This window comes from Carassius gibelio, chromosome B14, assembly GCF_023724105.1.
Source record: "Carassius gibelio isolate Cgi1373 ecotype wild population from Czech Republic chromosome B14, carGib1.2-hapl.c, whole genome shotgun sequence".
Taxonomy (NCBI): domain Eukaryota; kingdom Metazoa; phylum Chordata; class Actinopteri; order Cypriniformes; family Cyprinidae; genus Carassius; species Carassius gibelio.
This window is the reverse complement of record NC_068409.1, coordinates 14,937,783-14,964,518: the sequence shown is the minus strand read 5'-3', so window position 1 is coordinate 14,964,518 and position 26,736 is coordinate 14,937,783. Positions and strand designations below refer to the sequence as shown.

The 26,736-nt window shown below is 35.6% G+C and overlaps 2 protein-coding genes and 1 non-coding gene across 4 annotated transcripts; 1 reads left to right on the top strand and 2 right to left on the bottom strand.

The window, feature by feature from the left end:
- Positions 1 to 3,969: 3,969 nt before the first annotated feature.
- LOC127971659 (CCR4-NOT transcription complex subunit 6-like) lies at positions 3,970 to 14,819 on the bottom strand. 2 transcript variants are annotated; one of them, XM_052574836.1, is made up of 12 exons: positions 14,652 to 14,819; positions 13,501 to 13,622; positions 13,193 to 13,379; positions 12,386 to 12,471; positions 12,199 to 12,303; positions 11,320 to 11,388; positions 11,078 to 11,235; positions 10,527 to 10,681; positions 10,245 to 10,399; positions 8,677 to 8,910; positions 8,061 to 8,263; positions 3,970 to 7,721 (listed from the first exon to the last, which is right to left on the bottom strand). In XM_052574836.1, exons 2-12 carry the CDS (start codon positions 13,610 to 13,612, stop codon positions 7,509 to 7,511), a joined length of 1,677 nt encoding a protein of 558 aa, XP_052430796.1. In that variant the 5' UTR covers positions 13,613 to 13,622; positions 14,652 to 14,819; the 3' UTR covers positions 3,970 to 7,508. The 2 variants fall into 2 exon arrangements, with proteins under 2 accessions (XP_052430796.1, XP_052430797.1); XM_052574837.1 differs by having other exon boundaries at positions 8,677 to 8,907.
- Positions 14,820 to 17,607: 2,788 nt separating this feature from the next.
- Positions 17,608 to 25,080, bottom strand: LOC127971958 (SUMO-interacting motif-containing protein 1-like). Its single transcript, XM_052575304.1, has 10 exons — positions 24,729 to 25,080; positions 20,963 to 22,195; positions 19,667 to 19,917; positions 19,371 to 19,440; positions 19,099 to 19,262; positions 18,873 to 18,965; positions 18,557 to 18,688; positions 18,268 to 18,412; positions 18,085 to 18,169; positions 17,608 to 17,956 (listed from the first exon to the last, which is right to left on the bottom strand). The coding sequence occupies exons 1-10, from the start codon at positions 24,855 to 24,857 to the stop codon at positions 17,733 to 17,735; spliced, it is 2,526 nt and encodes an 841-aa protein (XP_052431264.1). The 5' UTR covers positions 24,858 to 25,080; the 3' UTR covers positions 17,608 to 17,732.
- A 207-nt stretch (positions 25,081 to 25,287) lies between these two features.
- trnaa-ugc (transfer RNA alanine (anticodon UGC)) lies at positions 25,288 to 25,359 on the top strand. Its single transcript has one exon. It is a non-coding gene; the product is annotated as a tRNA-Ala (tRNA).
- Positions 25,360 to 26,736: the final 1,377 nt, after the last annotated feature.

Genomic DNA, 26,736 nt, shown 5'->3' with positions numbered 1-26,736 from the left:
CCTCACGTTGGCTTACACTGTATGACTTTAAACTGGAATCAGCAACAGACAAGTCAGAGCAGGTCACTCAGCTTTCAAGGTGTGTCGTTTTTTTAGTCAAATAATACATTCAGTTTTGTGGCTCTTTAATGTGTCGTGATAGATCACTCTAACGCCCCAGTTCAAGCGGCACTCTTTTTTCTTCTTCTTCTGATTTGTTTGTCAGTCAAAATGGCAGAATCTGTGTTATGATTGATCAGATCGGATGTCAATCAAGCTATGTTTTAGTCCAAATTTCCTGCGAGACCTGATTTAACAGATTTTGAACGATAACTATAAAGATTACTATATAAGCATCCACACCAGCGGATGATATCTATTCTAAGCACATGTCTGCTGCTTTAAATTCTTGAGCTTGCTATAGCAGGATTGATTCTGATTGGATGTCAATGTTATATCGTTCATCAGCTGGAAGAAAAATGTTCTAAAAATTGATTCTAATGATATTTTTCTCTGTGCCTTCATCGTTAGAGCTGTGGTGTAGCCTATTCTTTAATATTAAGAAAGATTTTTTGAACTATATCTTTATCGTTGTCTTTATAGCTATTGTCCTTGACGTGAAAAGGCCTTTAATGTAGGCTTTTTTTCACATATAAACATTAATCAGCACACACATATGTTTTTGCTAATGGAAGCCCAAGCATGTTTGATGTATGAGAATCCATGAGGTTCATTCTTGCGTTACGCAGCACGTTGGAGTTTCTGTAAGAACCAGTTGTGTTTGTTTTTGTGCCTTAAGCAAGTATGGTTGAATTTCTGTTTATGTTTGCTGATCAATGTAAATAGTTAAATAAACGTGTAAATTAAAGGGATAGTTCACCTAAAGATGAAAATTACCCCATGATTTACTCACCCTCAAGCCACCTAAGTGTATATCACTTTCTTCTAATTGGAATCCAATTGGAGTTATATTTAAAAATGTCCTAGCTCTTCCAAGCTTTATAAAGGCAGAGAATGGGTTATTTTTTATTTATTTTTTATATTATTATTTATTTATTTTTTGACAAAAATGCATCGATTCACTGTAGAAGGCCTTTATTCACCCCACAGATCTATGTTGCAGGCTTATTATTTATTATGGATTGATGTGCTTAATTGCACTTCTTTTGGACTATTGAAAAATAACAGCCATTCACTGCCATTATAAAGCTTGGATGAGCCAGGACATTTTTAAATATAATTCTGACTGGATTCGTCTGAAAGATTTAAGTCATGTATACCTAGTATGGCTTGATGGTGAGTAAGTGATGGGGTCATTTTCATATTTGGGTGACCTATCCCTTTAAATCTGTTTACCACAAAGCAAGCCAGTCTCTTCAGAAAACTTGGACTCAAGTTAACTTTCATTAAGTAGTTGCATAGACTGTCAATGGAGGGACAGAAATCTCTCAGATTTCTTTAAAAACGCCTTCATTTGTGTTTTGAAGATAAAGGTCTCATGGGTTTAGAATGTCCTGAGGGCGAGTCAATGACAGAATTCTCCTTTTTCTCCCTTTAAGGAGGATGAGCAGAAAAAAAGTGAAGTGATGATGAGTCAAAAGATGAATTATTGGTGAGCTTGAAGACCACCGCTGGGCCTCTTATCTGTCATAACGAAGAAATGGAAGGGGGCTCATGGTAAAAATGAGACATTTAAGCACTTAGAGGAAAGGCATCGCGCCACTGGAAGCCCCTTAAAGCCTCAGCTGTTGTTTTTGGTCGTCAAGGCTACCTAAACCCTTGTATTTCACATCTAATTTCATGGTTGCTGTGGAGAGCAAGTCTGCCTGGCTCACCCTTGACAACGGCTAATCCCTGAAAGTTCAGGTGGCCCTCCTTACGAAGACAACAGCATACCTGGGCCATCATGAGAAAGGCATCGTCCTCAACACTGATAATTAAAAATAAGACCCTTTCATCTGCCTAACATTTATTAGCATCACTGACAAATGCCATTTGTGACCCCAGAGATGCTCATTACAATATTGAAGCTATAGTTCATTTCAGGTAGTTGTTCAGTAGTATTTTAAGACACTTTGTATAAAGGTACTGTAAACAAATATATATAATTTCTTAAATATTGTTTGGAGAAAAAAAACATTTTGATAAGTCATTTTAAATCTGCAAACATTATATGCGCAAGTAAATTGTGTAAAAAAAAAATTAACAAAACAAAATAACATAACATAAAATGAAATAACATAAGACACAATTAAAAAACAATTTTAAAAGATATTTCTTCAGATAATTTTTGAAAGCTCAATTAAAATATCTAAAATAACAAAAAAAAATTATAATAATAAAATTAGATACAGTAGGATTGAATTAAAACCCTTCTCAATATACCTAGTTTGCCTTAATTTGATTTTTAAAAATACAGTTAAAACATTAATATGGAAAAATATTTCAATTTAAAATATAGCTTTTCTATTTTAAAATATGTTAGGATTTATATGGGCAAAGCTGCATTTTCAGCAGCCATTAGTATTCAGTGTCACATGACCCTTCAGAAATCATTCTAATATTGCTGATTTACTGATCAAGAGAAAACGATTTATTTTTTAACATTAAGAATGTCTTTACTGTCGTCAATCAGTTTAATGCACCCTTGCTAACTAAAAGTATTATTAATTCCTTTAAAAAAAAAAAAAAAACTAAAAACAACTTTTAAACAGTAGTGTGATTTGAAGGTAAGCTAAGTTAGTTTGGGCTTCTCATTCCTCCTGGAATTGTTTGCTGTTTGGTTTATGTCTAAAGCAGCTCTTTAAGACCAGTAAATCACATATAAAGCAAGTCAGTCATGTTTTCCACAAGCCTTTGCATGAACTGTGGTCAGGTGCAATAGCGTTGTCGTAATCCGAGGAAAGAGAAAGGATGCTAACGAGCGTGACACATCTGCTAACACTTAGCGAGATTCTGAACTCTGCCACGTCAATGCAATAACCAGCAGGCCCAAACACTGGACTCTCCGTCCATCTACTGCTGTGAGATGAGAGGCCTGGGAGAGCACAGCCAAAACAGAAGACGTACAAGTCTGCAAGGAGAAATCAAAGCATCAACTATCACATACCTTTACTTGAGAGTAGATTTAGGCTCCAACAATCATGAAAATTACAAAAGCACTGAGCTTCATTTAGCAGAGTTTAATTGCAGTAAATTTTGAGTTAAACAAGTGATTTTCTATGAGAACTTTGTGTTCATCATACGGTTTACTTTGCTAGATATGATGTCCGATTTTCTTTTTAACCTTCATGATTATTAAGCTGCTGTCAGGGCAGTTTAAGTGTATGTAATTCTGGGTTATTATATGCTCTTTACTCCACAAGCGTCCCAAGTCACATGGTGCTGTGGGTCAGATCAGACATGAGCTAAGCTGGGGGTCTATTTGATTTTCCCCATTTCACAGAGAATAATTGAACTTAGTCCCAGACTAAAGTGTAAGTCTGAGCTGTTTTAACTGAAAGAAACTTGCACTGACTGATCTGAAAATAAATCAGTGCCTTTATTTTGTTTCAAGATGCACACCAGTAATGTTTTTTTTCTAAGGCATGTTAATAAAAATTACTTAAATGGTTTACAGTTTGACATTTTAATTTTGCACAAGTTAACTAAAAGTCATTAAACACTTTACTAAAACAAATGTAAAATCACAAGAAGGGACGTTGATTCCATTCAAGTGTTGTTAGCTGTTAAAGCTGAAGGTCTATTATTTTGTCTTCTCAGCTGTGTGACTGTGGCCTGCTGTGATCCTTCTGTTCACATGGCACCACCTTGTGGATAAGATCTCATTAAGCATCATAAGGAGAAGAAAACGATTAACACTGTTAAAACTTTAAGTGAAAGAAAGTGGCCTGAGCTATAAGTAGCACACCGCATTCTGCAATTCCACAAAGACTCAAAGTTGCAGAGTTGTCTAAAACGATCCAACAAATTAAAAGAAATTACAACAGGTCATGAAGCAGAAAGAATTTATTGTCAACCATAGATAGGAAAATACATTAGTGTAAAAGAACCTCTATGTACAGATCTCTAGAACTAAGAATACAGAGAACAGACAGAAAATAGTTGTTTACCATTATTTTCCAGAGATTTTTTGAAGAGCTGCCTTTTTCGGATTTTATTAAACATTCATTGAATATCGCAAAAACTTTTTTTTCCTTTTTTTGGGGGGGATTTGTATCTCTGCTGGCTTTATCTCAAATGGTAAACACAAGTTGATCCCATTTACTACATGATGGCTCATGAAGGTATGTACAGTGTTAGTCACAGAGAAACTACTACAAACATCTATGGCCTCTACAAAACGGAGATGTGTTCAGAGATAAAAAGGTCCAGCTAATCTATCAATTTTATTGCAGCAGGTTTTCAGTATAAAAAAAAAAAAAAAAAACAAGGCTGGAAAAGTTTGTAATAATAAAAGGGGTAAAGCATAGAGCAAGCAAGAGGTAAAGAAAAATAAAAGATATAAGGACAGTAAAGAAAGACTTGATCCACTAGTTCCACGGATTCTCATGAATGGATGTACACTACTAAAATTAAGATTTTTTTTATTATCATTATTTACTTCATGTCTCTGTCTGGGAAGGATGGATCTAAAAACAAATTTGTTTCCATTACCAACATTACTTTCTTATGGTTTGAAACGCACAATATCAAGTCGTATACTTTACCATACAGTTTCATTTAAGCAAGACACCATCTGTGACAACACCTGGTGTCAAACAGCTCTCTATCATAACAGTAAACTTCACAAAAACCAGTCTACTAACAAGCAGGACGCTCTACAGATTCAGCATTATCAATCTGTGGGCACCGACTTTGCATCCTTCTACCGTTCAGTCAGAGTAGCAGATATGTCCTAGGCCCAATAATCAATGTAAAAAATTATGAAACAGATAATTAAACAAAAATAGACACCGATAATGCAAAATTATTTATATATACACACACAACATTGGTTTTGTAGAAAGGAAAAATGCAATACATATTTTATTCACACTTTACAAAAAACTTCTAATTTCTACTATAATACCATAAACAATTAATGGTCACTTAAGACAAAAAAAATGCTGAAGAATATTGTGAAGAGGCCCCAAATAACAAAAGACCGTTCTGGATCTTACTGCTAAAACATAGCAAGACGTAAAAGCGATACTGCTGCATAGCTGAAAGAAACCGACTTGTGATGTTGAACGTGTGATGTCATCAGTTTAGTGAACCGAAACACATCAAGAGTTGAACACCTAACTACAAACAGACCTCTGCCAGACATCATTTACAAGTCACAGAGATGATCATTTGGTCCAAAGGCTCCGAATTAAAGATTATGGAGATGGTTTTAAAAATGTAAATCCCACACAGAAATACCAGAAGAGGAAAATCTAACTCTTACAAAAGGCTTTAGAACAACACATCAAACTGGCACTACACAGGAAAGATTATGGCCATGAAATAAGAATATGAAAATTAGAGATTATACACAGTCTGGACTTTAAAATGATTGGTGTCATTTCAAAAATTATGAACACTTTGCGGAAAAAAACAAACATACTAGATAACTAAAGATCAAAACATCCCTAATACCTGATTTCTTAAGATTCTTCGATCTTAAAACATGAAGATACACTGATAGCAAAATGCAATCTAAAAAGAAACTACTGAGCATCCACCATTTAAAAAAATTTATAATAAAACGGTAACGGGGAGTTTTGGGAAAAACAGGTTGTATGATATACAGGAATGGCTTGACTTCACAAACAAATGGCATGGTACAGAGCTTCGTGATTCCCCTCCCTTTATGTATACGACAGAGATTAATGATTGGATAGACAAGAAAAACATGTACTCTGAGATTCTACAAAAGAAAATAAATCACTGCAGTAAATAAAAAAAAGAGTGCAAAATGAGCGATGAGTGCAAAAGTATGGCAGCGAGAACCAGGAACAACCTCTTTGTCTTTTATACAAGCTGGTAAGTTTTGATTCAGTTTGAGAAAAATGTAGCTTACAATACAATCTTATGTTTCTGGATTTGGATCATAATTTATTCTTAGTACAAATAGAAAACATTTTTTTTTAATTTAAAAAATAAAATAAAAAAAGGTATTCTTCCATGTGACTCAAATACAATCAGATCAAGCCTAAATCTGTCCGTTCATATATATATATATATATATTTGATTACATTTTATACAAAGACCTGGGAGAACCCCTCTGATATGATATAGAAGGTGGCTGTGGCTAGACCAGAACATTACTAGCCTTAAGAACAGTGCTACAGATCTTTCCAGGATGTGTGTATGTGTATAATGGGAGGATAAAAAGATACGTGAAATCCTTTTCAATAAGTGAGAAATCGCTGGTTAAAAGACTCCCTGGTTAGTCTTATAGAAAACCTGCCTTTCTAATAAAAACCTCCTGTTTATAACCACAGTGAGATCAAGCGCAGTTTAAATTATTCACATAGCCTGTTGTACAAAGAAACAAAGAGAACAGGTTAAAACAGTGTGCAAAAAGCAGTGCCGCTGAATCGAGACATCTAAAATAATTTGGTTTACATTTAGCACGATTAAGCTCACAACTCCCACCTAAAGGGGAGAGAAAAGACAAATAAGTGCTTGTTATGTTGTCTAAGCTTGTTAAAAACATTGTGTAACAGTGCTCTCGCTTAGAACGTTTTAAACGTTCCGAATATTGCACCATTGATGGGAGAATAAAAACATCACCGATGTAAAGCGAGTTCCAGCACCACACAAGTGGAAAAAGCTCTCAGGGATCCATTCTCCTTCCCAGTTAGGGACTGATTTACTTCTTGAATTTGGTCTATAAAACACTTTGGTCACTCATCCAAAGGGGAGTTGTGTAAGTGTGTATAAAAATGAAATTTATTCATAAAGGAAGAAAGGTTAATGCGTATTTGCAAGATCAGAATCGCAACAACGGCTGGTTTCTAATAGGGCTGCACAAATCACTATGCGCATCTCGTCAGTAAAGCCGTTTCTCTAATCAGCGGTAAATTTCATCAGGTGTGTGATTTCACAAAGAGCAGCTGTTACTACACAGAGCCGTTGTTAACAGAGAAGCTGCGCAAATCCACATTAATTTTCAGCGTTTATTTGAGCATCTTCTCTGTATTAGTATTAAGGTCTGATAATAAAATGAATTAAAACAGTCTGCAATACTTCTGAATGTGTGACCAAGTGAGTGGACCACCTCTTACAGTTTGGACATTTCATGCACACAAGCTATGCTCAACAATAAAAAAAAAAAAAAAAAAGATCTACAGCTTAACAAATAGAAAAAAAACTCCCTGACAAACAGGAATATGTTGGACCCTAAAAATAAACCTATTTTTTATATTTTATATATATATATATATATATATATATATATATATATATATATGGTATATAAATTGCTTAGAGGTTTTATCGTTTTTCAGAAAACTTATAAGAACTGTGACACAGCGCCATCAGTGGCCAGAAGGGCTCACTACCTGTGTCCAGCTAAGTGGACTCCATTGAGAAGGGGAGGATAAGGCAGGACCAGCTCCAGTTGTGCAAACAAGGAGAAGTGATCTGAGGGGATGTGAGGGTGTGGGCAACCAATGATATTGTTCTCAAAGAGCCAGCTTGTGTCCAAAGGCCCGAGGACGCCCAGCACGTTCAGTTGTGGCCTGGAGTAGAAGATGTAATCAATGACACCCTAAATTGGGTTTAAAAAGAGAGTTGTGAGCATACATCACTGAATCACACAACAAGAGATCAAGAGCTGTTTATATTCTATCGGTTCATCGTTACGTTATGGTATATGGCAGAACAAGAAAAAACACAATGTGACATGTTTTTGACAATTGGGACTATGTCAAGTCATTTTCTGTCATAACTATAAGTGGACATTGCAACTGAGGAACAAAAATAGGTACTATTGATAACATAGAAATATTCTCATTGTAAATGTTACATTGTAAAACTTGAACCAAAGTGGCATGGCTAGTTGTAAACTCCAAACAATGGCTGGCACTTTTAGCGCAAATGTACTTACTCTGAAGTCAAAAGTGTAATTGGTGTAAGGCATGAGCACGTTCTCGTAGGCACTCTTTAGCTTGAAACCATGCGTGATCCTCCCGTTAGATGTGCCATTTTTGCCGTTGCAGTTGAAGTTTGTCAGACTGTCACTGTAGCGCAGCTCCTTGAAGTCTTTGTGAGTGCAGTCCACCCCACCTTTGCTCAGGAACTCCACTACACCTACAATCAGATTTGAAACTCATTAAACATGTCTGGCACACATACCTGTATCTACTGCAGCTGAGCCAACACAAAATCAAAAATCAACCTGATTTACTTGACCTCTCTGGCCTTCCTGTTGTTATTCTTCATGCCTAATTAGTTGCTAATCCAATCAATTAAATTTGATTAATTCTACAGCTTACTTTTAATTTATTTTATTCCAATTTGGCCAAATTCTGTGACATTCAACATAAGCATTCAGCTGTAAATTCCATTTTTATGACTTAATACAATGCTTTCCCCAATTGTTTGGGATGACCAGAAGCGTGTCACAATGAGCAACAAAGTAGTTCATAGACTCCAAGGCACCTCTATGAATACAAAATTGAAAGCTGGACATGTCGTATGTCTGTGACTTTAAGAAGACTTACCCGAGTCAGGGAGTGAGTTGAGGTCAGCACAAAGCACCAAAGGGATGCTGTTGGTTTCTCCTGACACGGAGGAGAGCTTTAGACTGCGGGAGGCTTTGTCTATGATATTCTTCACCTCTGACAGGAACATCATGGTCTGTACCAGCTTCACGTCAGAATATTCTGGGTCCCAGTGCATGTGAGCATTAGCCACTAGTAGGAGCTGCTTCTCCATAGCATGGACAGACTTACCTGCTGTAGAAAGATAGAAAGGAATGTTTTATAAAGACAAATAACAGATTTTAAATACATCAAATCTGACTGAATGAGCATACTTTAGCCTTCACGTTAGCGAAATACACTATAAATGACACATATTAGGGCTTTCAAAAACTTTTAGAATTTCGAATATTCGTTGAATTTAAAATAAAAACCTACAAACTTTGCATTCGAATTTTAGGTGTGCGTCAGGCAGCCTTATCAGTGGCCCATGAAATGCGACGATGATGTAAGTGTCATTGCATTTTAATGCTTTTGTTAGCCTATCCAGTAAATGCCCTGCGCAGAAGACATCACAGTATACTCCACCATGATTCTAGTTGGAAGTGAATGTATATGTTGCATTTAAATTGCATTGAAGTTAATGAGACGCAAATTTCAATTGTATTTACTTACAGAGGTATATGATGGCACACAGCGCAAATCCTTGAATTAATTTTCTGAAGTGAAGTAAACTTCAACAGATTTCCCCTGCTCAGGGAGTAGGAAGCAATGAACACTGTGTAGGGACCATGTCAATCGGAACACAGTTCATGCATGGAGCCCACTTCTAATAAGCTGTTTATCTGAATCAGGTGTGTTAACAAAGAGAGACATACAAAATGTGCAGAGCAGAGCAGGGGGCGCGAGGACTGGATTTGAGAACTGCTGTATTAAACTATACATATATGCATGATACGGTTTTGTTTCTAATGGTTCAAGCAACTTCATGAATTATATACGGTTTATAAACATTATTTTAAACATTATGCACTTTATACAAAGGCAGTTCTGTTATTTTATTATGCTTTGAAGAAAAATCATGATATTTCGCTTGATGCGCCCTCATGTTCTCAGGAGAGAAGCCAGAAGCTCTTTTCCCAACTGAAATTATGCCTTTTAAATTCGAATACAATTCCAATATTGATAATATTTAAGTAAAAATTCTAATTTAGTTTTTCAGCCATTCTGACAGCCCTAACGCATATTAAAATAAATTACACAGCAATTTGGACATGGTGTGAGAACTTCTATATTTGTGATACACGCACATTACTGCAAGGTGGAAATACTTAAATTTTTTATAATTTGCAATCCACATTATCAGTGAAGATTTCATTAGATTTACTTTGAAATGCAGTAAACTTCACTGAATAAATAGTCCTATGTTTCTGAAAGAAGTCTCATATGAAATCCATCCCAAGACTGCATTTTACCAAAACATTAATATTGTGAAATATTACAATTCTTTTTATGTAACTTATTCTGGTGTTGACAAAGCACAATAATGTCACAATAGAAAAACAAATTTGAATTGTGCAAATACTCACATGACAGCTCCATTAACTCCTTCTTTAGCTCCAGCAACACAGCCACCCCAATGTTGTCCTTGGTCATGACCCGATTCAACATGGCCTCAGAGCCCTCTGAATTGGCCATAGCCAGCTGGTTAAACTCTACTGTGTGTTTCTGCACCATGCTGAACCTAACAGCAAAAAATAAAAATAAACTAAATTCTGGTTCCATGTACTCATTCAAAATAACACTGAATTAAACCTCCCAGACAGAGTCTGACACCACACTTCACAACCCTTGAGTGTCACTTCACTCACTTTTCAGTCTTGTAGAATATTGCACATCCATCTACATGTTTCCGATCCGATTCAGACATGGTTCTGGCCCGGGATTTTGGGCTGAAAAATCCATCGTATCCCTGTTTACTCAGCTCCACAAGGAAGTAGGTGTAATACTGCTCTGTCTCCACTTCCTGTGCATGACACAGCAGACTAAGTGACTTGCTGAACAATGCTATATGGGATTACATGCATTGACTATTCAGGGCTACCTGTTGTGCATCACTGAACTAAAAAAGTGTGACCTTTAAAGGAACACAACAAGGAGAATGCTTCATCTGTGAGGACAGACATACTCAAATACGCCAAAACGTAATCAGTGGATTATTATGGGAAACATAAGTATTTTAAAATAAATATACATCAAATTTCATTAAACGTATTACAGTTATGATACGTTTTAAAGCACTTTGAATGCAGACAAGCATTTTTGGCTGGTCTGAGATGTTGTTGTAATTGGGTACTGCACATTGTTGCTGTAAAATAAAAATTTTACTACAACATTTATCCTTACATTAATTTTTCTTTACCTGTAAGCTGATAATATCTGCATTGCCGCTGAGGATCTCCTGCATAATGGACTTTTTCCTGTAGCTCCAGTTAAGGGCCCAGGATGGGCAGTAGCCATAGAGCTGACGTGTGGCGTACTTATCACACAACACGTTGTAGCACATTACAGTTAACAGGGCTGGTATAGCAGAGGAAAAAGAAGGATCATCCAAAGTGTCCCTAGATTTAGAATTATGTTCCACTATTTCCAAAGAACATCTACCTGTGGGTCTTGTCCTTTCAGGCTCCTGCAGCACAATCCAGGACCTGGGTGGAGGTGGCTCTGTTGGGACTGAGAAGGCAAATAATATGTATTTCAGGTTAATAATCTGAATAGTCAAATTACACAATCCTTGGGACATTTTGCATTGAGTCACCACAAAATAAATAACTTTTCCACATATATATAGATCAGTGAGCAGTGCTTGCAATTATTAACTTAAATACAGGTGCATCACTTTTCTGTTTACAGCGGAAACCATGGAAACGCTTTAAGTGCCACCTGCTGGCAGAAAGTGAATCTGCATTTCGTTCAGCTCATCTGCTGTTTTGGTTTCCTGCATTTTTATGTATAGTTTCATGAAACTGAAATCAAGCTATTCTGTTTTGCTTCAAATTTCAAAATTATACAATATAATTTAAATTAAAAAACTGCTCTTGTTGCATGTTTTCATATATTTTGTTTATATGAAGAGATTTATTTTGTGTTACTAATTTAATTTGGGGCTTGTATTAAGATTTCAACTAGGTTTTGTTGTTTACATTTACATTATATTTACATTTTGTTATTTAGCAGAAGCTTTTATCCAAAGCAACTTACAAATGATGACAATAGAAGCAATCAAAACCAACAAAAGAGCAATAATGTGCAAGTGCTATATTTCAATTTCATAAAGAAACATGCAGCATTTTGCCCAAGCAATAATAAAAAGACACATTTAATTTATAATTTGTCTTATAATCTCATTTTGTAAAAAATGTATAAATAAATTGTGAATCAAATTGAGAAATCAAAAATCGTGAATTAATTGAATCCTTACATCCGTAGACACTATAGAAAAAAAATACAGATATGGACAGTTAATTGGCATTTGATACCTACTGCGCTTGATAGCACCGTTAAGATTGTCCAAAAGATAGCTTAGCAGTCGCCGGGTACCATCTGGCTCCTGATAGAGGCTCATAACTTCTTGAGTGAGTGGATTGCCTGTAGAGACAAACCCAAAAAATCAGTGGGAAACATTCTCTACATATTGAGGATCTCAATCACCAGAACACTGAGCACTCACCTTTTAACCCCAGTGTTTGTAACTGAAACAATTTCCCCAATTCGAATGGCAGAACCCGCAACTGGTTATTATTTAAAAGCAGTTCCCTGTAGAAAACCATGAAACACCAATCAGCTGTGTGTTTGATGCTTACAAATGCATTGATTACATATCAAATCATTTATTAATCTTTGCTAATGTTAGTTATTACAAATACAATTATTTATATTTGGTACATTTTACATCCAACACAACACTTAAGTTTAAAAGTATCAGAGAAAACTGTTGAAATTACAGTTAATAAATGCTGGTCATTTTTGCTAATTTAGTTCAAATAAAATTAAAGTATATTTAAAATATTCTTGAAAATGTTATATTTTAAAAATGAGTGTTTCAATGTGCTGTAAAATGTCAAAAACAAAAAAATAATATAGAAAGATACAATAACAGAAGGAAACAAATAAATATGTTAGAAAAGGAAATTACAAATTCAAATCACAAATACATCTGTTCAACACTAATGGTCATTAAAAACAGAATGAAACTATTTAAAAATTGTTAACAAATCATTTTATGATGACTGAACTAACATAAAGCAATTTCTAGGTCATAATGGGTAAACCTTTTATTGATATTTGTAACATTGAGATAAGGCCTGGAAATCACAACTTTAAAATTCCCTGACATTTCCATGACCATGGAAAGGAATGATTTGCTTTCATCAAGTGCGCTCATGAGAACATTAAGGACCTTTTTCCATTTTTCCCACCTGGACTGCAAACACATTAAATGGAACAAATGACCCATGGAAAGAATAATGCAGCTCACCTGAGAGACACCATGTTGCCAAGCTCTGCTGGCAGGCTCCTGATCTTATTGGACGACAGATCCAAGAACACAAGGTTGTTTAGCTTGGCAATTTCAGGTGGGATGCGTGTTAGGGAGTTTTCACTGAGGTGCAGAGCAGTGAGGTGCGTGAGCGACCAAAGGCCCGAGCTGAGACTCCGAACATTACCTGAGACATAAATAAATATTAATTTAAAAAAACTCTCTTTTATTCTTCGGAATGTTTCAGTTTCATTGCAGAAGTGATCTGAAGTTGAGATATTTATCAAAGTGTTTACTTCGAGACATACCAGTTATTTCAAGCCCATCCCAGAAGGATTTCTTCCCACTGTTTGCCTCCTCACTGGACATGATAGTGTACATCCGCCTGGAATCAGGCGGGTCGTATTTCTCTTTGGGCATCCCTAGACCACTGGGGGGCACAAATACATAATCAGATTTATAGCATAAGACAAACATGTCTGTATGTCATGATTTAGCTGGTTTACAATCCAAACAAGAAAACAATTTACGCCTATATATAATATGAATAATGTGCATAATGCGAAAACTAGGCTTATATAGCATCTGCTGGATATTGTGTATTGTTGCTGCTGTCTTACAAGAAAATTTCCCCTTAAAGATAAAAAAAATTATATAAATCTATGAATCACTTTATTTGCTCACATATATTATCATCAATGTTTTTGCAAATAAATATTTTAGTGTGGACTTTGATGCATTACCGTGTATGGTCACAAATGAGTTAATGTATATATACTAACATATAATTAGGATAAAAGTAAAAATAAACAGGCAGCTAAATGACCCTGTTAACTGGAACTGTCAAAACAAACGTAACTTGACAACTAACCGCTCCTTACAAGACCAAAACACACCTGTTACACACACACTTAAACGCTAATTAGAAAAGAAACAAGTCTAATCATGTTTAATCTCCATATATTTGCGACATTGTGCATTGTAAACGAAACAGGAAGTAGAAATGCAACGAAACGCGCAAGCTAATAAACAACTACGTTAGCTCTGTGCTATGCCAATGACCCAAATAAACTCATCAATATCCTAAAACGCGGCCTCCATATTGATATAACATGAAATATCATGTTATACATATGCTTTTAAAAACGTGATAAGCATCCAATCCATCCGTTTACTAGGTAATATTTTTCAACAGCTCTCAGCGTTAGCCACAGGCTGCTGAAGATGCAGCCTTATAAAAGATTTATATCTTAATTAACACCTGTATATGGGTTATATGAATTGATATTTGGGAAACACTGTCCACACATTTAAAAAATAATAACGATTCTACATAATATTATCTGCATATGACCAAAGAGAGGCTAACTGGTGTAGCTAGCTATAGCTAACTTGGAAACAAACCCAAACGGAGACTCCGATCAGTAATATATCTTTAGAAATAATGTTTCAGAATGACCTTCAATGGCATAACAACTCCTGAAGTCAGCTGTTTGTCTCACTTCGGCGTTAATTTATTCGTTCGTGTCGGCTGTGCAGCATCATGGCGGAGGGGTTTGTGCTGCTGCTGCTGTGTTGTGCTGCTCTCCAAAACTATGGAAGCAGAATAGACTCAGTCTCTCAAAAAGTATAGTAGAATAATCATTATTCACTTGGATGCGGTACCACAATAAGATATTAGATTTATAAAATAAGGGTTTGACTGATGGGTGACATAAATGAAAATATTTGAAAATATAGATATTTTTCAAGCAGTTTTTGTTTATCGAGGACATGAAAGAGGGGTCACAGCAGATCTTTTTTATTATTATTTTATTTCCAGAATTATATATAAAGTAATACAGTATATACAAATATTTCTCAAATACTATTCTAAATTATTAGAATAATAAAGCATCATAAGATATGAAGAACATTAAAGGTAACATTCATATCAATGAAATTAAAGAACATTCGATTCACACATTAAAGAAAAAAAAACATAACGGAAAGGGGGTATACATGTATAATAAAAATAAAGAAGAGAAATTTAATTATTTGACGATGTCCATAGTTCTTTTTGCTTTGCAGTTTGAAAGTTTCAAAGTAAATCTTCATGTCAGCCTTAAAGTGGTATGTTGGGTATCCTTTCAGACCATTTACATTCATGTATGTAAAACTTACCAAGTAATAAGATAAGATTTTACATAAAACTGTGACTTTTCTTTTTGTCTTAATGAGAAAAAAAAAATTCCAATTCCCTATGCAATTTTAATTCCACTCAACATATTAAATAAATATTCCATATCAATATCAATCCAAAAAAACTTCACATACATACATTCAAAGAATTCAATTCAATTCAATTCAAGTTTATTTGTATAGCGCTTTACAAATCGTTACAAAGCAACTTTACAGAAAATTATGTTTCTACAAAAAGAAAAGATGTAAGACAGTTTCAGTATCTTTTTACAAAATGTACAGGATTCAGAAAGATCATTTTATATCTTTTTAGGAACCCATTTGTTGGGTAAATATTATGTATAATTTTAAAGTATATTTCAAAAAGTTGTTATTAATACAGTATTTATTGGTATAAGTGCAAATCAATCTCCAATTAATATTTCCAAAATGTTGGTTCCAAAAATATTTATTTCTAGGTGTAGCAGGGCAGAGAACCAAGCATCTGAAGAACTTATTATTACATTTACTATCTTTTATATCAACTCTGTTTAACAAAACCTGTTTTTTATCCATTGATTGCTTATGAGGTTCACTACTACCTCTCAAGAGTCTCAATAAACCTTCTGGAATTGCATCAAAGACAATACTATACTCCCGTGGAGTTATTGGAATCCCAAATATGTTTAAGAATTCAGTATATGGCAGTAAGTAATTCATTATTCATCAGTTGTGAGACCATTAGAATATAATTTTTAATCCAATTGTCATAGAAGATCGATTTATTCGTATATGTCAGTCACAGCAGAGCTTGACTTGTGTATTAAGTCTTCCTATGACGCGTTCAGATAATGATGATGTATGTAATAACATGCAACCATTGGAAACAACCAACATTTCTTTTTAGTTTATTTATACTGCAAATACTATTTATTTCAGAATTATGAGGCTGATTACGTACAAACTGCAGATCAATCCGTGACCCCGCTGTTCCTAATTCAATTTCTTTCCACAAGTTATAAAATTATATAAATCAAGAAGTTTAATTTGGAACGGTAACTCTTTCAAAACAGTCATGTTGCAAATCCATCCATTTTGACAGTTTCAACAGACTTTTATAATTTAATTTAGAATTGTACCCTATGACTTCGTACATGTTAAGGCGTAAAGCTTTGTTATGCATTGTTAAATGTTCTTGTTATTGTTCTGATTTTATGTCAGAATTAAAACATTCAAAACTATTCTATAATTTAATTTATTAAAGTTTATTAAAGTTTTCTGAATATTTTGGGAATCAAATGTCTATGAAATGAATTGACCATGATTAATTGTAATCTGCCTGTAACATGAAATATGAATTTACAATTATGGGTACAATTGCAGCACAACTAGCTGAGGTTGGCTCGATTCATTTCATATTCAAAGCAGTTAACACTTTGGCTTGTTGACTTATACTTTTACAAGAGATACAGATACAGAAAGAGCAGGAAGAATAAAATAAAGAGATAAAATAACTGTGGTGCTCAGAAATGTTATCTAGGTAAGCAGCTCTTTAGGATTTGAGACACAGTCATTCTTATCCTATCAATTAATTCCTAATGTTGTCTAATAAGTTTTGGAAACAACATGTTCTTAAACCAAACTGATGTATTGTTTGTATGCAAGAGATCATTTTGTACTGAATGTGCAGGAAATTTCTGTTCTAGTATTATTGTAAAGCAGCTTTGAGCTATTATTTTGCCATCACTTTAATAATAAATATGTGAATAAATAAGTAAATAAATAAAATCCTAATTTTCTTACTGTTATGGGATTAAATAAATTATTATTTGGGTACCCAGAATTTGGGCAAACTATTCTTTTCTGTACACAAAACCATATAAAACTTTCATTGTTTTATTCCTAAATGTAAATGAAATGCCACACAACTTCTTGAAAATCTTAACAGTCTAACAGAAATCCCACACACTGATACAGTATGTGACTCATGTTTCAATGCAATGTTCAAAAGCAATTCCCAGTGAAGGTTGCATAACTAAAACCTTGTTTTAAAATATAATTTGCAGGCTATGACAGTGTCCGGTTCTGGGATTCTACTTTTGTTAGACAATTATTTTAATGTAAGGCTTATTTTTTGTCTGCCACAAAAATATATATAAATATATACACACACACTAAATGTTTAATGACTTGAAGTAACACTGGATATTATGTAACAGTTATGTGCTCCTGTAGATGATAGGAAATCCATTGGGAGAGCATAATACTAATACTACTACTGCTCTAGATTCGCTTGTGTAGTAAACAAACACACAAATTGTATGAAAAAAATAATTTATTAAAAAAAAAACACCATCAAAACAAAGCTATTATAAAAGGTTTAATGACTTGAAGTAACACTGGGCATGTCACTTATGTGTTCTTGTAGTTGGGATAGTAAATCCTGCATTTCCACAGGAAGAGCACTGCCGATGTCGTCCACTGCACGTGACACGAAGGCGCCTGTTGCCTCTAGCACTGCTGAGCATTTCACCTGATCTTCCTGTGTCCAGAACGGAGCATCTCTTTTATCAAAACGCTTTGTGATGGGGCAGCGTAGATGACCTGGGGAACAAAAGTTTTAAAAAAGGTCATTTAAAAACTACAATGCTAACCTTATTACCTGTCTTCTTTGTTATGTCTTCTTATGTCACATCTGAAAAAGCGGTGTTAGAACTTGTTTGCTACTGTACCTGTCACAACTTCTTCATAACTGAGCATCAGCATCCACAGAAGCTGAAGGAGTTCATCCCATTTCCTCCACTTCTCTGCTCCATCCTGGCACACCATGCAGGAAGAGCACATGAGTTTAGCTGTTATGTAGAATAACAATGAAAAATTTTAATTTGTAATAAAATATTGCAATGACACTTTACAGTGGGGTCCGAGGCCAAAGTGGAGCTTCTGAGGTAGTGTAGCAGCAAGTTTAGAGACACGGGCTGAGAACAAGTCTCATCCAGCAACAGCTTCAACAGCTCGCATCTCAGCAGCTTGCTATCCAGAGTCCTCAACAATAAAAGTCTAGCACACACAACGAGAGAAAAAAAGCATAATTAGACATACAAACAGCAGCAGATCCTCTTCATTCAATAAAGCTCTAAAGATTCCAATATGTAAAACAGTGCAAGCACTCATTAAACTGAATCTGTTTTTTTTTTTTTTTACCTTATCTGCCTGCAGGAATGCATTGTGTTAAGACAATTAAAGAGTTCTACTGAAATCTTTTCTGAATTGTAGGTGGGGTTCTTGTCCACCTCCAGGGCCAATGTTAACATCCTCTGAAGAGATAATACAATCCTGTAACAAATGAAGTAAATGTCACTATTTAGCAAAGACAGAATGAACAATATAAGTATTTTTGTAACATTGATAATGTTAATGCATTCTTGCTAAATAACAGTATTACTTCTCTGATTAATTAAGACTCCAAACTTTTGAACGGTAGTTTATAATGATAAAAAAAAGTTATCACTTCATTTACTTAAGACAGTTGTCCTCCTTCTTTGGATATTCCACTTCTTTTGAGTGGTTCACTGACTCCTTTGCAGCATTCATCAACCAACTTATTATATCCCTAAGAACAAGAATACCAATAATAATTACATTAAATGAAATAATTGTTAAATAAATAATATTGTGCCAAATTAAAAACCAATCGCAAGTTTTCGGTTTAAATAAAAGCTCCAGCAATAGAGGGTGTAACTCACTTGACTTGCCCAAATGTTTCATTGCCACATGAAAGCATCTTCTTTGCAACCGACTGATGAAGACACTGACTCCTGACTTTAAAATGAAAATCATCTTCTAAAACCTGCAACACGTATTGGAGGTGCAGGTACTGGACCTCCGTCCGCAACCTATTAGTGTCATCCTTAAGACAGGAATAATGAAACGTGGAACATTGAAAAAAATTAAAGCATGACTTCATTTTCAATATTACTTTATAATGCTTTTCTTTTTAAGTTCCAAATGTATCTACCTGTTCTTTCATAACTGACTTCATCAGTTCCCAATCCCATGGGACTGTGGAAGCATCCACAGGGTGGTATCTTAACATACAAAACAAACAGCTTATAAAAGTTAGCATGAATAGTAAGTTCCACACATTGATTTTTTTTTATGAAGCGGGTGGATATTTCACATTTTGGAGCACATGCACATCTTACCAGGCTACATTTCTGATTTACACGTGACTTTTTCATGAAAACTTAAATTGTTCATACTCCCATAGCTGTTTTGAACCAAGAAGCTAAGTACAGCTGTGATTTCACTCACCTCTGAGTCTTCATCAATAGGTTAAAAGCCTCTACGGCAAAAACATCAGGGCTTTGTGGGTTTAAGAGTATCCCCCTGAGCAGATGTGTCGTAATATCCACCGGTGGGTAAAACCGAGGCTGAATGAAGTCAAAGAGCAGCTGAAGAGTGCCTTCTGGGTAATTCTCCTCAATGGTGCTGTAGACCAAGCTAAGGCTCTGACGGCATAGAGGCTCAGCGGGACCATAGTGTTCATCTTCCTCATCATCATCCTTTTTAAAACAGAAAATGACTGACTGAAATCTATTTTGCTATGGATATTGTAGGATATTTACAAATGCTATGATATGTTCAGGGTGAGACTCAAGGGAGTGTCTTGCTGCAATTTTAGTCCTAAGAGCTTAAGTAAACACAAAAGACTGTATCATTCATGTTAAAATTATGTATACACTTTATGTATAAGAATTTAAAGACAAGCACATTATCAATAATGTGTCTATTAAACAGATACTCCACCCCAAAATGTAATTAATTTACTCATCCTCATGCCGTTCCAGAAGTATATTACTTTTTTACCCTTCAGATGAACATGAAGACTTTTTGAAAAATATTAAAATATCTTAAAAGTAGATATGGGACCCCCAAAGTTAATGATGCAAAAACCACATAACGTGAACTTGAACGTGGACAATGATAATCTATACTACCCCAGTTGATGAATCAATGTCTTCTGAAGTGAAACGTTAGTTTTGTGTAAGAACCGATGTGTGCATGTTGTGAAACACAAGAAGTGACAGTGCTTTTGCATCTCTTCTCGCGTGAGTTTCACATGGCTTGTTTTTCTAAAAATCTTGTTTCTGTTCATCTGAAGAACAAATGGTAACACTTTAGAATAAGGTTCCATTAGTTAATGTTAGTTAACTACTTTCGTTAACATGAACTAAGCAAGAACAATCCTTCTACAGCATTTATAAGTCTTAGTTCATGTTAATTTCAACATTTACTAATGCATTATTTAAATCAAAAGTTGTGCTTGTTAACATTAGTTAATGCACTGTGAATTACCATGAACTAACAATGAATAACTGTATTTTCATTAACTAACATTAACGAAGGTGAATAAATACAGTAATAAATGTATTATTCATTGTTTGTTCATGTTAATTAATACATTAACTAACATTAACTAATGGAACCTTATTCTAAAGTGTTACCGAACAAACATCTGGAACTGCACGCGTCAATGATGAGAGTGTTTTAGGGGATCCCTTTCAATCAGTCTATTTAAAAGTCAATGTGCATATCAAAACATCTTACCATGTGTGGAACCGTTCCACTCATGCACTGATTCAGCTTTTTGTACTGAGTCAGACAGATTTGTTGTCTATCCTCTGTGTTGTTTTCAGAAAGATCTGACTGCACATTATCCAGCTCATTTTCATTGCTGTCATCGCTGCTCGTCTCCCAAAGCCTGATGCGAGGGCTTTCTAGAGATCCATCACCTAAATAATTTCTCTTTTGCTCTGTTCTCTCTGGAAAGTTTGGTGAGGAAGGCTGAGAAATGAAAATGCTACTTGGTGAGCTCAGCGTAGACAGATCAGGTGAATGTGCTGCTGTGTCACTGGCAAGAATCTCTGTGGATGTGGGACTGTTGGGTTTACTGTGATTAGACAAAAGTTCAGGGCTCCAGGGGTGCGATGCCCTAGATGAGGTAGGTATGGAGGGGGACGAAGGCTTGGGATGAACCTGAGTATGTAGGTCCTCATTTTTGCTGATATTCATTGTTTCACCATCCTCTTTTAATGAAAGTGCATTGGATACTGATGCAGTATGAGTAGCAGAGGGTAGCTCAGAAGTTTGAAATGACTGTTGACTGTTGTATGTAAACAGATGATTATTATCTTCAGACTTATTGGATGAATCAGAGAATATAAAAGCATCTACCTCACTGGGACAGTAATATGGACTGTCAGGATAAGGAGAGAGAACAGTGTCTTCCCATTTCTGTAATGAGTCAAGATTGTCTTCTTGGTCTGCTTCTGTGCTGCAGACAGCTGGTGTACTAAGCTGCGTGTTTTTAGTGTTCTGTGATACATCTGCAATAAAGTCTTTCAATACTTGAGATTCATATTTGAACAGATTTTTACTTTTATCATTGGACCTGCAATGCTCCAAAGACTTATCCCAGCTCAGCTGCCCAGGCGGCAAACTTGAATTACAATTTGTGCCCTGATGCAAATAATCTTCTGTTCTTTGGAGCATGTCTGTGAGAGTCTTCTCCTGAATGAGTGACCCTGAACTAGCCACATCTTTGCCAACACTGGTTTGAGATTGTGATTCTGGAGCTTTTCCAAAAGATGCCGGTGTTACATGCACTTTCATGTCTCTGCTTTCTACTGATGGCAAAGTCGGCGATGGTTTCTGTACATCAATATCATCAGAAGGATCATCTTCACTCAGATCTATAACGTCTACGGAGGAGCATGTATCTTTTCTGGAGCACCTTTGCCATGGAGAGATGAAGTTGTGGCCTGTGATATCAATGAGGACCTGGGACCAACAAATAATGAATAAAGTAGGTCAAACCAAAAGAAATAGTGATGGATGAATATGGACATTTCTATGGCTTATGCCAGTACTGATAACTATGGAGCAGGTGACTGATGGCCAATATGTAATGGATACCAAATAGACAATATCAAGGTTAAATATAATAACAACGGTTACCAATACTCCTTGAAGGAGTTCCTATTTTTCAACAATGGCTGACTGCTTTACATTATCGTAGGTATTACACCGCTTTGTATGCAAATAAATACATACATAGATATTAAACTTTGATGGAAGTTTAAATAATTCTATTAGCTTACTTATTATAGCTAATTCTATTAGCTTAGAGAACAAACACTAGGCGAGCTCAGCTGAAAAACACAGTTTCCAGTGTTGCTAATTACTACTAGCCTACCTTTTCAGTTATTCCAAAAAAAAATTCTTACAGTGTATCTAACTGAACAACAATTATATATACAAGATAAGATCATGCTGTATCATAAATGTGCATTTATTATTGACCAATTGGAACTAGAAACTTAAATGCACATTTGATGTTTGTACTGTTAGGCATCTTTCTCCAGCTTCAGGATAATGTGCTGCTTGGCTGGCTAGCTGTGGCTTGGCTGGCTAGCATCTCAATGGTTTTTGTATAATTTAGATGAAAATATGTGCATTTTTATCATCTGAGTCACTATACAAAAGTTGTTAAAATCTAAATCTAGGATGGTTGAGGATTGGCCAATCAGAATCACTTATTCCTGGGAGCCGTGTCATAAAATGTACATAGCCTCGTGCCTGTGTAACTGGCTAATAGTAAAAGAAACTCAAAATATTCCACTAAACTATTCACCAATACGTGCTTGGTATTTATTTCTAACACAATGGAAAGCATATAAGCTTTATGGTTATATGTAACAATGTAATCTTTTAAATGGACATTAGTCGATTTATCGATAAACATAGTTTTAATATCAAAATTGGTGAATGAACAGCGCTATCTTCCAACCTCAATCCCATGGCTGAAGTGCCCTTGAGCAAGGCACAGAACCCCCAGTTGGTCCCTGGGTGCTGGATATATAGCTGCCCACTGCTCTGGGTGTGTGTTCACGGTGTGTTCACTTCTCACTGCTGTGTGTGTGCACTTGGATGGGTTAAATGCAGAGCACCAATTCTGAATATGGGTTACATGCCCATAGCCGCTATAGCGCCGGGGGATGTGTGAAATCCTACCGCGCTACTGAAACCCCGCGCAATTCTGCCTCGCGCACCGCGGACGGATGATGCTTGAATCTGGGGTTACCAATATAATCCGCGAATGTAGATGCATTCATATACTATAAACTACCAAACAGGAAATATAAAAAACTGAAGTCACTTACCACAGTTGTAAATTACTCCTCTTGCCTTTAACGTTAATCTCCTCGACCGTTGAAGACCTAACGATGCGGCTCTGAAGATTTGAAATTTACAGCAAAATTCTGTAAATTTGAGTCAGACCTACACGTGACCCCAGAATGCATTGCAGTTTACAGCAATATGCTGTATTATTAAAAAACAGTCCGGGGCTGTAAAATAATGCTGTAATTTTTACAGCAATTTATTACAGTGTACTTGGCAAATGTCATGACTTTCTTTTTCTTTTTAAACTCTGTAAAATGTTAAATTTGTCAAAGAGCCATGCACTTAATGCCTCATCTGTGGTCATTCTTCAATATGGTTCATTAGTTAATATATATAAATAACACAATTAACAATTTCCACAGCATTTCTTAATCTTAGTTCATGTTAATTTCAGCATTTACTTAGGCATTATTAAAATGACATGTTTCTAAACATGAATGCACTGTGAACTAACATGAACAATGAATGACTATTTATATTAACATTAACAAAGATTAATAAATTGTGTAATAAATGTATTGTTAATTCATGTTAGTTGTACTACGGGGTCGTCGAATGCTTGGATCTGATTGGCTGACGAACGTTCTGAGGCGTGCAATTATTTTCTTTGAAACGCACGGCGAACTTAGTTCCAGGCAGCTCTCCTGACCGCATTGCAGTTCTATATTACTTTGCATAGTTAACAATAACTATGTTAACTATGCTAATATATCTAATATCGTGACACCCTAAGCCTAATATGCAATCATATTATTTACTTGTATCTAAGTATAAATTATATTTATTACATTTTTATTTTTGAAGGTTGTTGTGCTCTGTAAAGTGATATATATCTAGGAATATATTTTATCTATTTGAAATATCTCGAGGTTACGTCACCTGTGCGCGCGCCTACGTCTCCTGCAGGCTGCGGCCACGGGTTCGCGCGCCATGTATAAAAAGCAAAAACCACGTGCCGTTGGAAACAAGAGGAAGTTTATGTACACTTTAAACAAATATTATTTTTACATATGAATGTACTCATGTTCTGCATAGGAAATAATAAAAGTGCAACCGGGTAAAAAAAAAAAGCAAAAAAATGTGAGCCTGATACAGAAAAAAACTTCTTGAAATAATATTATAAACTTACAGGTGTGACTGGCAGCCATTGTGCTCGAATGAACGGAACTGCATCTTCTTTCTCTTCATTATAACTGCTTACGACCTCTAAATCAGAGTCGTCGTCACTGCCCGAGCTGACACAAATAATATCCTCCATAATCCTGCCTCACCCTGTCCCATTAGTCATTGTCTGTGCTGACAGAGCACAGTCTTGAACACCAAAAATAGTTCGTCCAGGAGAGAACATGAATCGGGAAGTTATTGGTGTTTGCTATTGCTTTCAAACAAGCCTCTACGAAAACAAATAAACACGTAGGTAAATGTCAATATCAGTGTCACAGAGGTGGACATGTTTTGGTTTATGGAGGAGGAACTTCCGCAAGTGAAATATTTGTCGGTTAATGCGGAAGTGTGTTGGTTTAGTGGATTTACGGTCCACAGCGATTAGTTTATAGCTCAAAATGCTTTTGGTGCAGTACGCAGCCATAGATAGACGTCAGGCAACGATACATCTGTTTATAAGCTACTCTATTATGGAGTAAGCTACCTGATAATCATATTGGTTTTGTCTCAGTATCTTTGTACATGGGGATGTAGCTCAGTGGTAGAGCGCATGCTTTGCATGTATGAGGCCCCGGGTTCAATCCCCGGCATCTCCACTTTTTTTGCTTAATCAATTGTTTACAATATAAACATAACTGTTATCGAAAGTCACATAGATTTTTATATTACTCTGTCAAATTGATTGACATATTTATCCATTTGTGAAAAGATTTTTCCAGACAACACAAGCAATTTATTTTAAGAGACAATATTTAAAGCATACAGTATAGGCTACTTATGGTATTAGTTAGATTGCTTAATTATGTAAAATAAATTATTTGAAATGAATAAATGACTAGTTTCGTTTTGAATCTTTTGAATTGATGATTCAGACATCGAATACTGTATTTATCAGTCACTTCGTCACCTACTGGTATAGTGCAACACATACAATCATCATTTGCAGCGTATCATTACTTTCAAAGACCCAACATCAGAGTATATATCCAGACTATACATTTTATCCCAATACTTTCGTTATTATTTAATGTTTGTAACGCAGAGATGTAGCCTGAGCCTGCTGTGTTCCTGTTTGTGAAGTTGTTTCCAACATAAAACTTTACATGATAAGCGCTGCTCTCTCTTGATCAGCGGCTGCACAAAAACAGGTTTAAATATAATGATGTGATTGTGATTTCAAAGGTTTAATAGACATAACAGAATCACCGTCATTTAGGAATAAGATTGCGTAAGTTTAAATCGTGATCTTTTCATTGATTAAACGTGTAGTTATACAATAGGCTACACATGAGCCTTATAGGCCTATGTATTTTTCTAGGCCATGTCTTATATGTGTACAGGACCCCTAAAGTAACCCAGACCCCGGTCCGGGCGCAACCTTTCTCTAAACAGAAGGATGAGTGACTCACGGGGAGTCTGTATTTTGTGGTATTAGTCAGAGGTGACCATTGTAATTCCAGTATCATTCTTTTTGAGAGTGAAGCTTAGACCACTGTCATGGGCACACAATGAATATCTGTATTGCAGAGTTCCTCTAAAGGCATCTCAGTTGTCTTGGAGACCAAGAAGTTCATTAGGTATTCTGTGGCTCTTGATGACTCTCTTGTTGAACACATACATCCATTCACAGATAAACTTCCTGCCTTGAGCATCTTTCTTAAAATACAGTGAACACATCTGCCCTGGGCCACACGCTTTGACCGGTGGGTCAAAATCATCAACCAGACAAGACGGCAATAATGCATCCTTTACTCATGCTGAACACTCTCTCTGGAAAGTTTTTGTCAAATAAGTAAAATGCCCAGTATAAGTAATTTTAAAGCTATTAATAGCGGTTATATCTCAATAAGAGGGAGCACTGAGGTGATACAGTTTTTGCAGTTGACAAGTTATACTCTGAGAAGTTTACCAGATCAGGAGGTCAAGTTACACTATAAACATTCAGCACACGCCTCAGTTGCCCTTGTAAGTAT